Source organism: Triplophysa rosa, linkage group LG18, assembly GCF_024868665.1.
Source record: "Triplophysa rosa linkage group LG18, Trosa_1v2, whole genome shotgun sequence".
NCBI classification, from domain to species: Eukaryota; Metazoa; Chordata; class Actinopteri; order Cypriniformes; family Nemacheilidae; genus Triplophysa; species Triplophysa rosa.
The window spans coordinates 22,204,509-22,216,969 of NC_079907.1; the positions used below are offsets into that span (position 1 = coordinate 22,204,509).

Consider the following 12,461-nt stretch of genomic DNA (forward strand, 5'->3'; position numbering starts at 1 on the left):
CCGCGGCGAGACCGGAGCGACTGATGACCAAGGAGTAGTCGACGGTAGGGAGAAGGCCAACAGAGCCAACGGGACGGAGCGACAAGGCGTAGCAGGAGGAGCAGAGTCCTTAGGCGAAGGCGGCTCGCCGACCGACCCAGACGGATCCGGAGGGAGGAGGGAGCCAGGCCGAACCAGTGGATGACCGGACGAAGATGCAGACGAGGGAGGAGGAGGCTGAGGGGACGTCACGGGGTTGATGGGCCGAGGTGGAGTCTGGGGTTCAGAGGCTGCGGACGGAGACCGCGGATCTTTCTGCCATGCAGCTGATGCTGACTGGTAGACCCATGGCGATCCCTCACCACCGATGGATGGCTGAGGGTGAGACGAGGGGCTGCCAGGATGTAGCTGCTGCCATGGTGCTGTAGGCTTGGGACGAGGAGGTTGGAGAGGGAGGGTGGGTGGGAGTTCCGGTCTTCTTGTGGTTTCTAGGGACATGTGTGCGGCCCAGACACACCATAACGCGACTTCCAGAATCGGAAGCGCCAGGGGTAGAGAAACTACCTCTGTAGAGGTAGCAGGGCAAACAGGCAGTAAGCAAGGTGCTTCCCAATCTACCCACGAGTCCAGTAGATTCTCCTCTTTAGCGGGCTCTGGCGGCTTTTGAAGGCTGGGCGGGACCGGCTCACGAATCTCTGGCAGTCCCGACGGGTCCAGCTCGGAACGGGCTTGGAAGCCGAGCGGGAACGGCTCGGAACAGGCTTCGAAGTCTAGCTGGATCGGTTCAGAACTGGCTGGAGAGGCGTGGCGGCGTCCTCGCCGTTTTCTACGGCGATGGGGTTTTGCGGAGGAGTGCGGAGCGGATATCGAGCGAGTCGGAGCTGATCCCCCTCTCTTTACTGGTTCTGGATGACGACCGCTCAAGTCCTCCTCGGCATCCCCAACGCGGAAGTTTGAGCCCATCACTTGGAGGACCTGGTTAATGAAGTCCTCCAGCGAGGAATCTTCCGCGAAGGGGAGCACGAGAAGGGCGAGCAGATCATCATCCAGATCCAGACCAGACAAAATATATTATTCAAAAAGGATCGCTCCAACTCACCCGATAGCTCAACTCCACAAATTCCTCCGCGTACCATTCCAGAGATCGTCCAGCCTGTCGCATCTCCCGTATAGCCATATCTGCCTCGAGGACATCGGCTAGTCCTGGTGGAAGCGTTGGCATCTTGAATTTTTGGGTCCAGTATTCTGTCACGGTATGCGCAGGGAACAGATCAAACGAGCAGATCATCAGAAGGATTTCTTTAATCCAAAACGAACACAGGCGAAACACAACTCCAAAACATACAATACTGGACACCGAAACAACCAAAGAAGAGAACTTATATAACACAGATAATGAGACATAAACAGGTGACGTGGATAAACTAATAATGTTCAATGATGGGCATCAGGTGAGATGGTGAAAAGGATTATGGGAAGTGTAGTCCAGTTGTAAGTGAGGGCAGACGGTGGATTGTGACACATACGTTTTAAACCACTTTTTGTAACATATAGCAAAAATAAATTTGTTTAAACTAGTTTGTAACAAATGAATGATGTTAAAAGTAAATTACAGCAATAACAATTATTACATTATATACTTAATTATTCATCACTTTATAACACGTCACACATTCATGACGATTACTCATTTAAAAATAAATCAAATGATATATTGCACTTTATAATTCACTGAGAAATAAAGTCAGAACACCAAAGCTCCAAAAATCTCAAAACAAATGTAATAGTAGACCTTCACATAGAACTATAATTCACACTCTGCGAGGACTGTGTGTTTACAATGGAGTTTCTAATATACACGGGATAATAACTGAGAAGCATTATTACCTTATAAATAATGCAAAAGGGAAGATGCATAATTAATAGACAATTTTATCTTTGTTTTTGTTATTACAAATGTCTTGAGTCATTTTACCCATTTAATCATTTAACATAGTTGATAACAACTTGTTATTTGCATAAATACAAAAGTATGTGGGGCCCACCCTTGTGGATCGGTTGGCTTAAGACGGCTGAAAGCATTAGCTTGTGTGATGTGTTCTGATTGCAGTGAGTGCACAGAGCAGAAGAGCTGGAAGTTCTCTGTGCAGGTATGGGAGAGGTCTGGTTTCTAGTAAGTGCAATCTCAGTGGCCCACTGACTCTCCGCTTGCCTGTCAAAGATTCCTCCATCACTAGAGAGGGTAAGCGCATGAGTCAGCCATCACCTCTTGACTTGCTGTCACATCACTTTGTGATCTGTGATGTTGATCGATGACAGTGCAGAAAATGACTGCTAGGAGTAAGAATGATTTAAGAATCTCTGCTCTGGTCCAGCTCTGTCATTTGTCCTGCGGACGCTCTATGACCCCGAGGAACGGCCGGATGAATGGGGAGAGGGTGTGATCTCTGCTGCAGTGTTACTGGGGATGTCAGATCTCTTCCAGAAGTGAGTGTTGTAATGATCGTTTTTTACTTAGGAATGTTTATAAATGACTTGGTCATGCAAAATGTTTCTCCCACAAATACTGAAAGACATAAACACATTATTACCTAAGATTGTACGTAATGTGTCAGGTTTAATACTAATCACTGATCTAGTACTAAGTCCACACCCAAGAGTAGTTGGCGTGTCCGACACTATTGGGTGGAACCTGATGTGACATTTGGCACTGCATTTATTTGCTAAATATTTTTCATATAAAATCAGCCGTGTTTCAGCTACAGCATTGCATCATACAGTAGTTCTTTTGGTCATGGGTGCATCAATTTCCAGTATTTTAAAGCAGAAGTTCTACACGGTGGAACCTGACATATTTTATTTGACACGTTTTTAAATATATAATATTATATTCTACATTAAAACATTATGTCCTGAGGCTGATGCGATATGTAACTACCATATGGATATGATTGACAGATGTCTTACAGAGATGATGACCAATATCTCATCCTCCACTGTGTGTCGCTTTCATGAGGTGTCCTGTAAGGTAAAATTAAAGAGGGTTACGGTGTCATTACATCAGAATGTACAACAACATTTGAGGCTTTTTGATGACAGTATCATGGTGTTTTTCTATAAATGATCAGCAGGGGGAGACCTCATGTCTGTGTTTTTCAGTTTAAAGATACGGCCCTCCAGAGAGCGTGTGAGCAATGGCTCGAGCTGTTCTTAGTGACCGATCTCTCCTGTCATGTAAACCTCAAAGACTTGCCCTTTGACCTCCTGCTCAAGACCTTGCATAGTCCAAGGTGACGTACTTTATCATAACATGGCCATTTCTATAGTGTGTCAGTGATAAATCACAAACGTTGCTATCACCATAATAATACCTTCATAGTCTCGTATGTTTTTAATGTTAGGAATCTCACAGCCTGTCAAGAACAATCCCATAAGTCATATTTTACCCCAAAGTATATTTAAAAATATTGTTCACCTGAAAAGAAGACTTTTGACGTCATTTATTCACTCTTAGGTCATTCACAACCTGTTTATGGCTCTTTCTTCCGTGGAACACAAAAATATATATATTTTGAGAAATGTCTCAGTGGTTTGAATGTAAGCCAAAGGGCTCATTTTGGGTGAACATACTACTCTCGACTGACTCTGGTGATTCTGTGATCTTAGTACTGTTAGACTTAACGTCGGCATTTGACACAGTTGACCATATGATTCTCTTATCCCGTTTAGAACACTGTGTTGGCATTCATGGCACCGTCCTCAGTTGGTTTAAATCTTATTTATCTAATAGAAGTTATTCAGTAAAGTTGGGAAATTTTTCTTCCCCTTCTGTGGAATTCTCGCGTGGAGTGCCCCAGGGTTCGATTCTGGCTCCCATTCTTTTTACCCTCTATTTACTCCCCCTGGGTTCCATTTTCAGAAAACATGGCGTATCATTTCATTGCTATGCCGATGATATGCAAATTTATCTACCCATAAAACGCCATCATCCTGATTCACGGAACTCTCTTTTTGACTGTTTAGATGAGGTAAAATCTTGGTTTTCCCAATTTAAAATGTTACTTTTTGTTTTTAAAGCACTACATAATCTGACACCGAGTTATTTGTCCGAGCTTCTCCAGCCCTATACTCAAACACGATCACTGAGGTCTGGGGCACAGGGTCTTCTATCCACCCCTCGAGCACGGCTTAAGCATAGGGGGGAAAGAGCATTTTCCATTGCTGGCCCCCGGCTCTGGAATGGCCTCCCGGCGTATATCAGAGCAGCTCAGTCTGTCCACGCTTTTAAATCTTCTTTAAAGGCGTACTATTTCGACTTGGCATTTGATTAAGGATGAACTTTTGCTCTTGTATGCATTGTCTGTTTTGTTTTATTGTTAGGAGTTATATTATTGTCCATACTGTACAGCACTTTGGTCAGCCTGGTTGCTGTTTTTAAATGTGCTTTAGAAATAAAAGTAAACTTGAAACTATTAAAACGCATGAAAATGAACAGATGGGTAAATCAACAGGAAACTAATAAGGTTTTTTGTGTAGATTGTTTACACTTGGTGAGTATGATCTCTTGAGAGCGGTACTTTATTGGCTTTACCTGCAGCTGAACCCCCTCAGAACAACCCTACCTGCACACAGCACCATCATCAACTTCTTCTCCAGGTAGATATCTTCCTGTATATCCATTACAGATTCATTGTTATAGTGTCAAAGGCAACATTTAACTACCTGCCCGGAGTGGCACAGAGCAGATGGTACATTAGGATAATTCCAAACATAGTGAATGCAGAATGTGTTGAGGACGTAACAGTAATTCAGTCACATCAAATGTGCAGTGAACCACGTCCATTTGGAATAACCTTGATGCTGCTTAACTGGTTTTGTGCACATATGTCGTGTAATATGTTTATCTCCACAATGTGTTGCTCTTGTTCAGGGAAACAGGCGTTTTCTTGGAACAGACTCACGGACAAAAATACATCACTATATTTCAAGCTCTTCGGCTGCATGGCATTACAGAATGTATGTGATATTCTCTATAATAATATAACATCTGATCATTTCCTGTTTTCACAACTAACATTCTCTGCTGTCTGGATTCTGTCAAACGGAGAGTTCACCAAAAAATAAAAATGCTGTCATTATTTATTTTCACTCATGTTGTTTCTGTATATTGGAACACAAAAGATATTTTGAGAAATGTCTCAGTGTTTTTGTGTCCATACAATGGAAGTCAAAGAGGGGCAGTGTTGTTTGGTTACCAACATTCTTCAAAATATCTTCTTTTGTGTTCTGCAGAAGAAAGTCATGCAGGTTTGGAATGACATGAGGCTGAATAAATAACTATACCGTTCCTTCAAAACACAATCAAATCCAGGGCCATAGCCACTATTATTAGAAATGTAATAGAAAAGTGGTTTACCTACTTTTGAGAAATACAGAAGTATTTATATTTAAATGTTATATAGGTTAAATACTGTACATATAGCATAATCTTTATGCTCAGAATCTTGCCCACTGGACCAACAGCACCCACCCAGTGTGTGACTATCCACAACAAATTCACCAGCACATGTAGACAATTATGACAATGATGTGTGTAATTATGTTGAAATACTTTCTCTGATCCTAATTTAATGTGCTAAGAGTTTAAACAGGATGGCATGTGGTGATTTAAAGGGAAAGTTCACCAAAGAATGTAATTCTGTTATCATTTTATGGTCCTCAGATTGTTCCAAACCTGTATAAATGTCTTTGTTCTGATGAACACAAAAGAAGATATTTCGACAAATGTCAGTAACCAAACAGATCTCATCCCCCATTGACTCCCATAGTATTTATTTTCCCTACATATATGGCAGTAAATGAGTGATGATAACTGTTTGGTTACTGACATTCTTACATATCTACCTTCGTGTTCATCAGAACAAAGACATTTATTGACTATTATTAACTTGAGGGTGAGTAAATGATGACAGAATTTTCATTTTTGGGTAAAGGATCTCTTCAAACTTCTAGCTTAACCAATGGTCTGAGTAAGACCACCAGTTTGTCTGAACATGAAGTACAGGTGACATATTATGACGTGATATCTGTTTGTTCACAAACTTTATTATGACTAAGGATTCAGACAAACTCTAAATGTTAAACTTCAGCATGTAATTGATCTTGCAATGTAGTCAAACTGTCAAAACAATACTTTCATCTGGTGGATGATCATGATCCACTGCTCAGAAAAGCTCCCCATTGCGCATATGCTCCCCATATCTAAATGTGTTTCTGTTATGATATAGCTGTCAGAGCTGATCTTTGTGAGATAATTGTGTATTTATGTCACAGGGCAGCATCTGCAGGAGCTGCACAACATCAGAGTGTTTCCTGAAGCCTGCTTATTTCACATCCTGTCCAATCATTATCACAATGTAAGTGAACACAAACACACACTGTTAAAAATAAATAGTTGAGAAAATGTAAAAAATAATATAAATATATATATATAAGGCAACCTGATGCAGTAAGACTTTTGAGTTGCTTAGCTGGTTGAAGTTGAACAATTGTCTACATTTAAATTACTTCATGGAACGCTGATTTTTTTATTTAGCCAAGTTGACAAGTTCAATAAACTGAAATTGAACTTTTATTTAACTGTTTCATTATTAGAATATACGTATGCTTGACTCAAAGGTCCAGTGTATGAAATTTTGCGGCATCTAGAGGTGAAGTTGCGAATTGCAACCAACGGCTCACTCCACCCCTCCCTTTTGAAGCACTACGGTGGCTGACACAGAACTAAGATGTCGTCATGTTTTCGCTTCTTCTTTTAATGTATTTACAAAATGCAGAGCAGTTTGTCCATTTAGGGCTGCTGTAGAAACAACATGGTGAATTCCATGCAAGGGGATTCGCGGCGTATGTAGATAGAAATATCTCATTCTAAGGTAATAAAAACATAACGCTTCATTGTGTAAGGGGTTTATACACATCTGAAGACATAATTATGTATATTATATTGCATTTTTGTCAATAGATTCTCCAAAAAAATTGAGATTGGACCTTTAAGAGAGACCAAAAACATAACTGCAACACTTGTGTAGAAGAAGGAGTAACATTATACATCATGCACCTCAACACTGAAAACACAAACCTTGATCATAGTGACAATCATTTAACATCATTGTTAAAAGAAAGGTTAACAATATGTGACCCTGCATCACAAATCCAGTCTTAAGTAGCACGGGAACATTTTAAGTAAAAGCCAGAAATACATCAACATGATCGATTTTTCTTTTATGCCAAAAATCATTAGGATATTAAGTAAAGATCATGTTCCATGAAGATATTTTGTAAATTTCATATCGTAAATATATAAAAACTTTTTTTGTGAGTGGATGGCCTGCTACAGTGAATCGAGTACAGAAATACTACGTCATACGTACAACTCGTTTTTTGACAAGTTGAGCATGAGAAGCCAGCACGTTTAAAGAAGTCAGAATGCATGAAATAGCATGTTACCTCCACTTTGTGCTGTCAATTAAAAAAATATATATATATATTTGAAGAGTGTTTAAAAGCCAAATGTCATCCACAAATTTTGTTTTTGGAAATGGTTATTGTTACAGTTATATTACTTTTTATTGTAGCATTGTGTGTGGTATTTGAGCTGTAAAGTTGTCTAAATCACCCTTGCAACGTTTTTAGGTAAATGCACTTCTGGCTATGAGTACTACAGTAATTCCTCCATTTTTTTTATTTAATTCTACTTTGCGTTTACAAATTGAGGGATGAAGTTATTTCCTAAAGCTTAGCATGCATGTATTGAACCTGGAACGTTCCTTAAAATATGTATTCAAAATCATTGCTTCCCTTCACACTAAATGTGTGACAGCTACTTTTTGGTCTGTATTTATGAAGTGTAAATGTCTATGATATTTCTGTAGCTTTACAAGGGCGGTGACATGACCGTGACTGACTTCTCCAAACAAGCAGTACGATTCGGAATGATGGTTGATGGGGTACGGTATACATTTTAAAACTTTCACACTGTTCTTAAAGCCATTTGTAATGTCATACATGGCCCAAATCTTGTTTAGAGGGTGTCTAAAGCTAAACAAAACACATGCTTTTCTGTCCTTAAATCACCTGCTTTTATATTGGACATCCAGCCTGATCAAATGCGACAGTTGCATTTGGCAAAAGTCAATATATGCTTAGTCTTTAATGTCTGTGCTCTCCATTTGTATGCTTTAGAGCTGTGCTTTCTGTGTTTATGTGTTTTTCACTGTTACACTAGGAACAAGAGTGGTGTACTAAAACCATCAACCTCTACGGCTTTTACTTTCTACTTAAAGCTGTTAACGTGGGTGAATCAGATACATACAGCTTCTCCATTGAGGTCAGAGCTCTCACAGCTTCATTCACATCTAGTCCTTTGTACCTTTTAGTTTTTCCCAAAAGTCTACCAGATGTTAAATATGAATGGTCTATTTTAGAGAAGCGTAAGAAAATGATGACAGAATGATCATTTTGTGTAAACTGTTTCTATAAGACATTACCCATACTGTAAATATCAATTGCATTTCCTTTTTTCACTCCTGTTCTTTTTCCTGTCTCTCTCTCTCTGTTTTGTAGAGGTTGAGACACTGGGACCCTGCTCTGTCTCAGTCTTCTATTGTGACGCGTCCGTTCTGTATGAGGGCTGATCGATCAGTGTGCTATCACATCACAGTTCAAAGCTACTTCAACAGTGAGTTTCAGGAGCACAGCAGTGGAGCTGTCAATCAAGAGTTTGGCTTATGGAAGCGTTGCTGCAGGAGCAAGGTACAAACATATGCACAGAGACAATGAAATAACACATATGACAGAAAGCTAAATGGCTGTAATTTCTTTGATTCTTTTCTTCACCAGCCATTCCATGTTGAAGGACTTTCTCCACCCATTCTGGTGACCTTTGCACTAGCATTTCCATTTTGATGTTGCCTCAACCGTTAAAGACACTATTTATGAAAACATTCCAATAAAATATTCCAAAAAACTTCTATAGCACAGTACATTATGTTCACTTGTGTACCTACTGTACATTCCTAAATCCTAAAAATTCACAGTTTTAATCAGTGCATTATTGCATTGCCTGTCAATGGCATCATGTCCCGTTATTCTCAGTGTTTGTCTTTATATTCTTAAGCAACTTCATTTTTATAAGTTACATTAACTCAACCACTTGACAGCAAAACATTTTTTACCCTGTATGTGTGTTTAACTTTATGCAGTGCTGCACAGATTGATCGGCAAATGACATCAAAGTTATGCGAGAGCGATTTGCAAGCAGTACTGTCGATACTTGCGACTATTTGACACCATGTGCTGATCAATCTGTCCAGCACCGCATGCAGTAACACATCTCATGACAAAACCAGTGAGTCTTATAAAAACTGTGCAAGTAGCTGTAACGTCTAGAACACCACTCTGTTGTTGTATCTATTAAATCATGTTGCAACGTAACGGTTACGGACGGTTACTTTATTATCCATAAACATGATTTGTGAGTCCTGTCAGTCCTATTTTATAGCTCCAATCATTCCATACTCCTTCACAGTGTCATCATGCTACACTTTGTAGTTGTTGCAGTTGCCTTTAAAGGGATACTTCACCCAAAAATGACAACTCACTTTTGAGTTGTTCCAATCTAAATTGCTTTGTTCTGATGAACACAGAGAAAGATATTTGGAAGAATGCTTATAGCCAGACAGATTTTGCCCCCGTAGTAGAAAAAAATACTTTATCATTTTATTTGTTCTGTTGAACACAAAAGAAGATATTTTGAAGAATGTAGGAGAGCAAACAGTTCAGGGGCACTTTTGACTACCATTGTATTTTTTCCTACTATGAGAGTCAATGGGGGGCAAAATCTGTTTGGTTATAAGCATTCTTCCAAATATCTTTCTCTGTGTTCATCAGAACAAAGACATTTATACAGATTTGGAACAACTCGAAGGTGAGTAAATGATGAAGTTTGGGATTTTTGGGTGAAGTATCCCTTTAATTAAAACTGATGTTAACACGTTGGATTATTTTAAGATTTATTTTTAAAAAAATGTATTGTAAGAAAAATCATATTATTAGATGTAACTAACATAGTATTACAAAATGTTCCCTGTGCAGAAGGTAAATGTATAGTCATCCAATCTATAAGGATGAAGAAAGCAATGCAGAATTGTATGTATGAATATGTTTGAAATGCAGTATTCGACTGCACAACACTGCCTACTATTTAAAAACAAATGGTATATGAAAGTACACATATGCAAAATATGCCAAACAATTCTAACGGTTCTAGTTTGCTACAATGTTGTGACATGTCCTCACCTGCATGGTCTTCACTTACTGTATTACCTTGGAACATTGTAGCCTATTTTGAATTTTAAGTCTAATATTGTTTAAAAATGTTGAAACTCTTGTCAGCCGTGCTAATAATATACAGTATATAACAATGTATATATAGAGAGAGAGATATTCATCAACAACTGCATGGAACAGCTATAACACCATTTTGTTTATAAAGCTAATTTCTCACATGTACATCTGACACACTGGCCAATTGCAGGCTTTCGTCATTTGGCTCATGCAACCTCAAAATAGTTTCCCTGCTCTTGAAATATGCTGCATTGCTATTGTTTTCAGTGGGTCCAAATTGAGGGAAGAGGAAGCGTGTATGCGTGGTGTGCTCTGTGTTTTCACATGGGCAAACTGCCATTGAGGATGTAAAGTCATCCCATCACAATACATGCTGGAAAATGCTCAGCAGAGCAGTGCGGATATACAGGAGCCGTCCACACTACTGCATGACTTCTTGACCTGAATGCTTTAAATAAAGTTACACTGATGCTTTGACCCACCAACAACTTCCATGACCCAAATCTCAACACTGAAGAGAATATATGACCTGTTATCCAAAATGTTCTGGTACAACAAAGACTTATTAAAAAGACTATGAAGCAGTGTTTTTATTTATAAACAAAGGCAAACAAAAGGGTATTAATTTGGAGAAAAGTTTCACACTGACCAATATATAAATATACAGTATATATATAATTTAGAAAAAAACAGAGACTTATGCTTATTACGTGTTTCTGCCAGTTTTCACTTTGAATGCATATAGGATACACATTTTCATTGTTATGTTTAGTGTATGTGAATGCAGGTCACTACCCTCTAATAACCTGTGCTCAAATCTCAAAGAACAATGAAACACTTGCTGATTCTCCTGTAGAGGATTTCCCGTGAGCATTGAAATGCATTTTAAAAACAACTAAAAACCAAGATATTTCTTAGTATTTGTTCATTTTTATATTGAATATATATTGAAATTCTATTTTCCATTTAATATCAAGCTCTGCAATATTTTATTGGGTTGAAATTTGGAGATATTGTGAGCGGAAGGGGGGCCTTTGAATATTGTTGAATACAGTGGGGGGCCTTGCATGGAGTCAAAAAGGTTGAGAACCCCTGCTTTAAAGCGTAGGGGATTTACAGTAAAAGACCCGTAGACCAGTTATGAATGAATGAAGACAAGAAGTCAGGATTGTAATTAATATCAGAAAATTTACTGAAGAAACATAGTTTGTAGTTTTGCCAGCAGAAGTCAGCTTCAGCACTCTCCAGGAGTTCCACAGGCCGACCTTCCTTACATCCAAAATGCAGTAGTATTAAGCTAACAGAGACAACTAACTACATCATTACTTGGGTAAATCAAGCTCACATGATTGGTTATCAATAGATAAACAAGAACATAAAGCTCTCAAACACTTCTGGAGTCATGAGACTATAGATGATCAAAGATGACAGGCATGTACTATACTACGAATTAAAACATGACGTTACAGCTGTCTCGTGTTTTTCCACTCTTTCTCACTTTCCTGAAACAATACAATCACACGTACACAAACTCCTCAAGGGAAGAGTGTGTGCTAACAGAAGATGTTTTCAAACATGATGACTTTCTGTATCAGAAAAGGTTGGTGTTAATCATGCTTAAATCATCAATTTAAAATAAGATATGGCTGAATAATAATTGATTAAGAAATGTCAAAACCACATAAAAGTATTTATATTTGAAGTAAGGTGAAGCCACGGCACCGGTCCCTTCAAAAGTAATCTGAAAACAACAGTGTTAGCATCATACATGAAATTAAAACATGAAGTGTGCATAAAATATGCTATCTAAAATGCTATCCAGGTACTAAAAGGAAAGTGACAATACCCTTACATGCCATAAACGAACAACACCATTTGTTTATAACATTTTGAGAATTATTAAGTTAGCATAAGCATTGCACTATGATAAAACTGAAATAAATACGTTAGGTATTCATTTAGTACGGAATAACAGATATTGTTATGTACTATAATTCCCATTATCTCGCAATGTATAATGAAGAAAAATCGGAAAATCGATCATTCCCACTTCAACCCTGAAATAATGTATGGAACGG

General features: G+C 38.8%; 1 protein-coding gene across 4 annotated transcripts in view; it reads left to right on the plus strand.

Moving 5' to 3' along the window:
• Window positions 1-9,176, plus strand: part of btbd16 (BTB (POZ) domain containing 16) — a 14,746-nt gene extending 5,570 nt beyond the window's left edge. For all 4 annotated transcript variants that reach the window (XM_057358650.1, XM_057358648.1, XM_057358649.1 and 1 more), the window contains 11 exons: window positions 2,090-2,221; window positions 2,355-2,466; window positions 2,938-3,007; window positions 3,139-3,269; window positions 4,516-4,635; window positions 4,910-4,995; window positions 6,313-6,395; window positions 7,911-7,985; window positions 8,264-8,365; window positions 8,602-8,790; window positions 8,878-9,176. In XM_057358650.1, coding sequence (XP_057214633.1) covers window positions 2,090-2,221; window positions 2,355-2,466; window positions 2,938-3,007; window positions 3,139-3,269; window positions 4,516-4,635; window positions 4,910-4,995; window positions 6,313-6,395; window positions 7,911-7,985; window positions 8,264-8,365; window positions 8,602-8,790; window positions 8,878-8,943 — 1,166 coding nt within the window. In that variant the 3' untranslated portion in view covers window positions 8,944-9,176. The remainder of the gene's footprint in view (window positions 1-2,089; window positions 2,222-2,354; window positions 2,467-2,937; window positions 3,008-3,138; window positions 3,270-4,515; window positions 4,636-4,909; window positions 4,996-6,312; window positions 6,396-7,910; window positions 7,986-8,263; window positions 8,366-8,601; window positions 8,791-8,877) is intronic.
• Window positions 9,177-12,461: the final 3,285 nt, after the last annotated feature.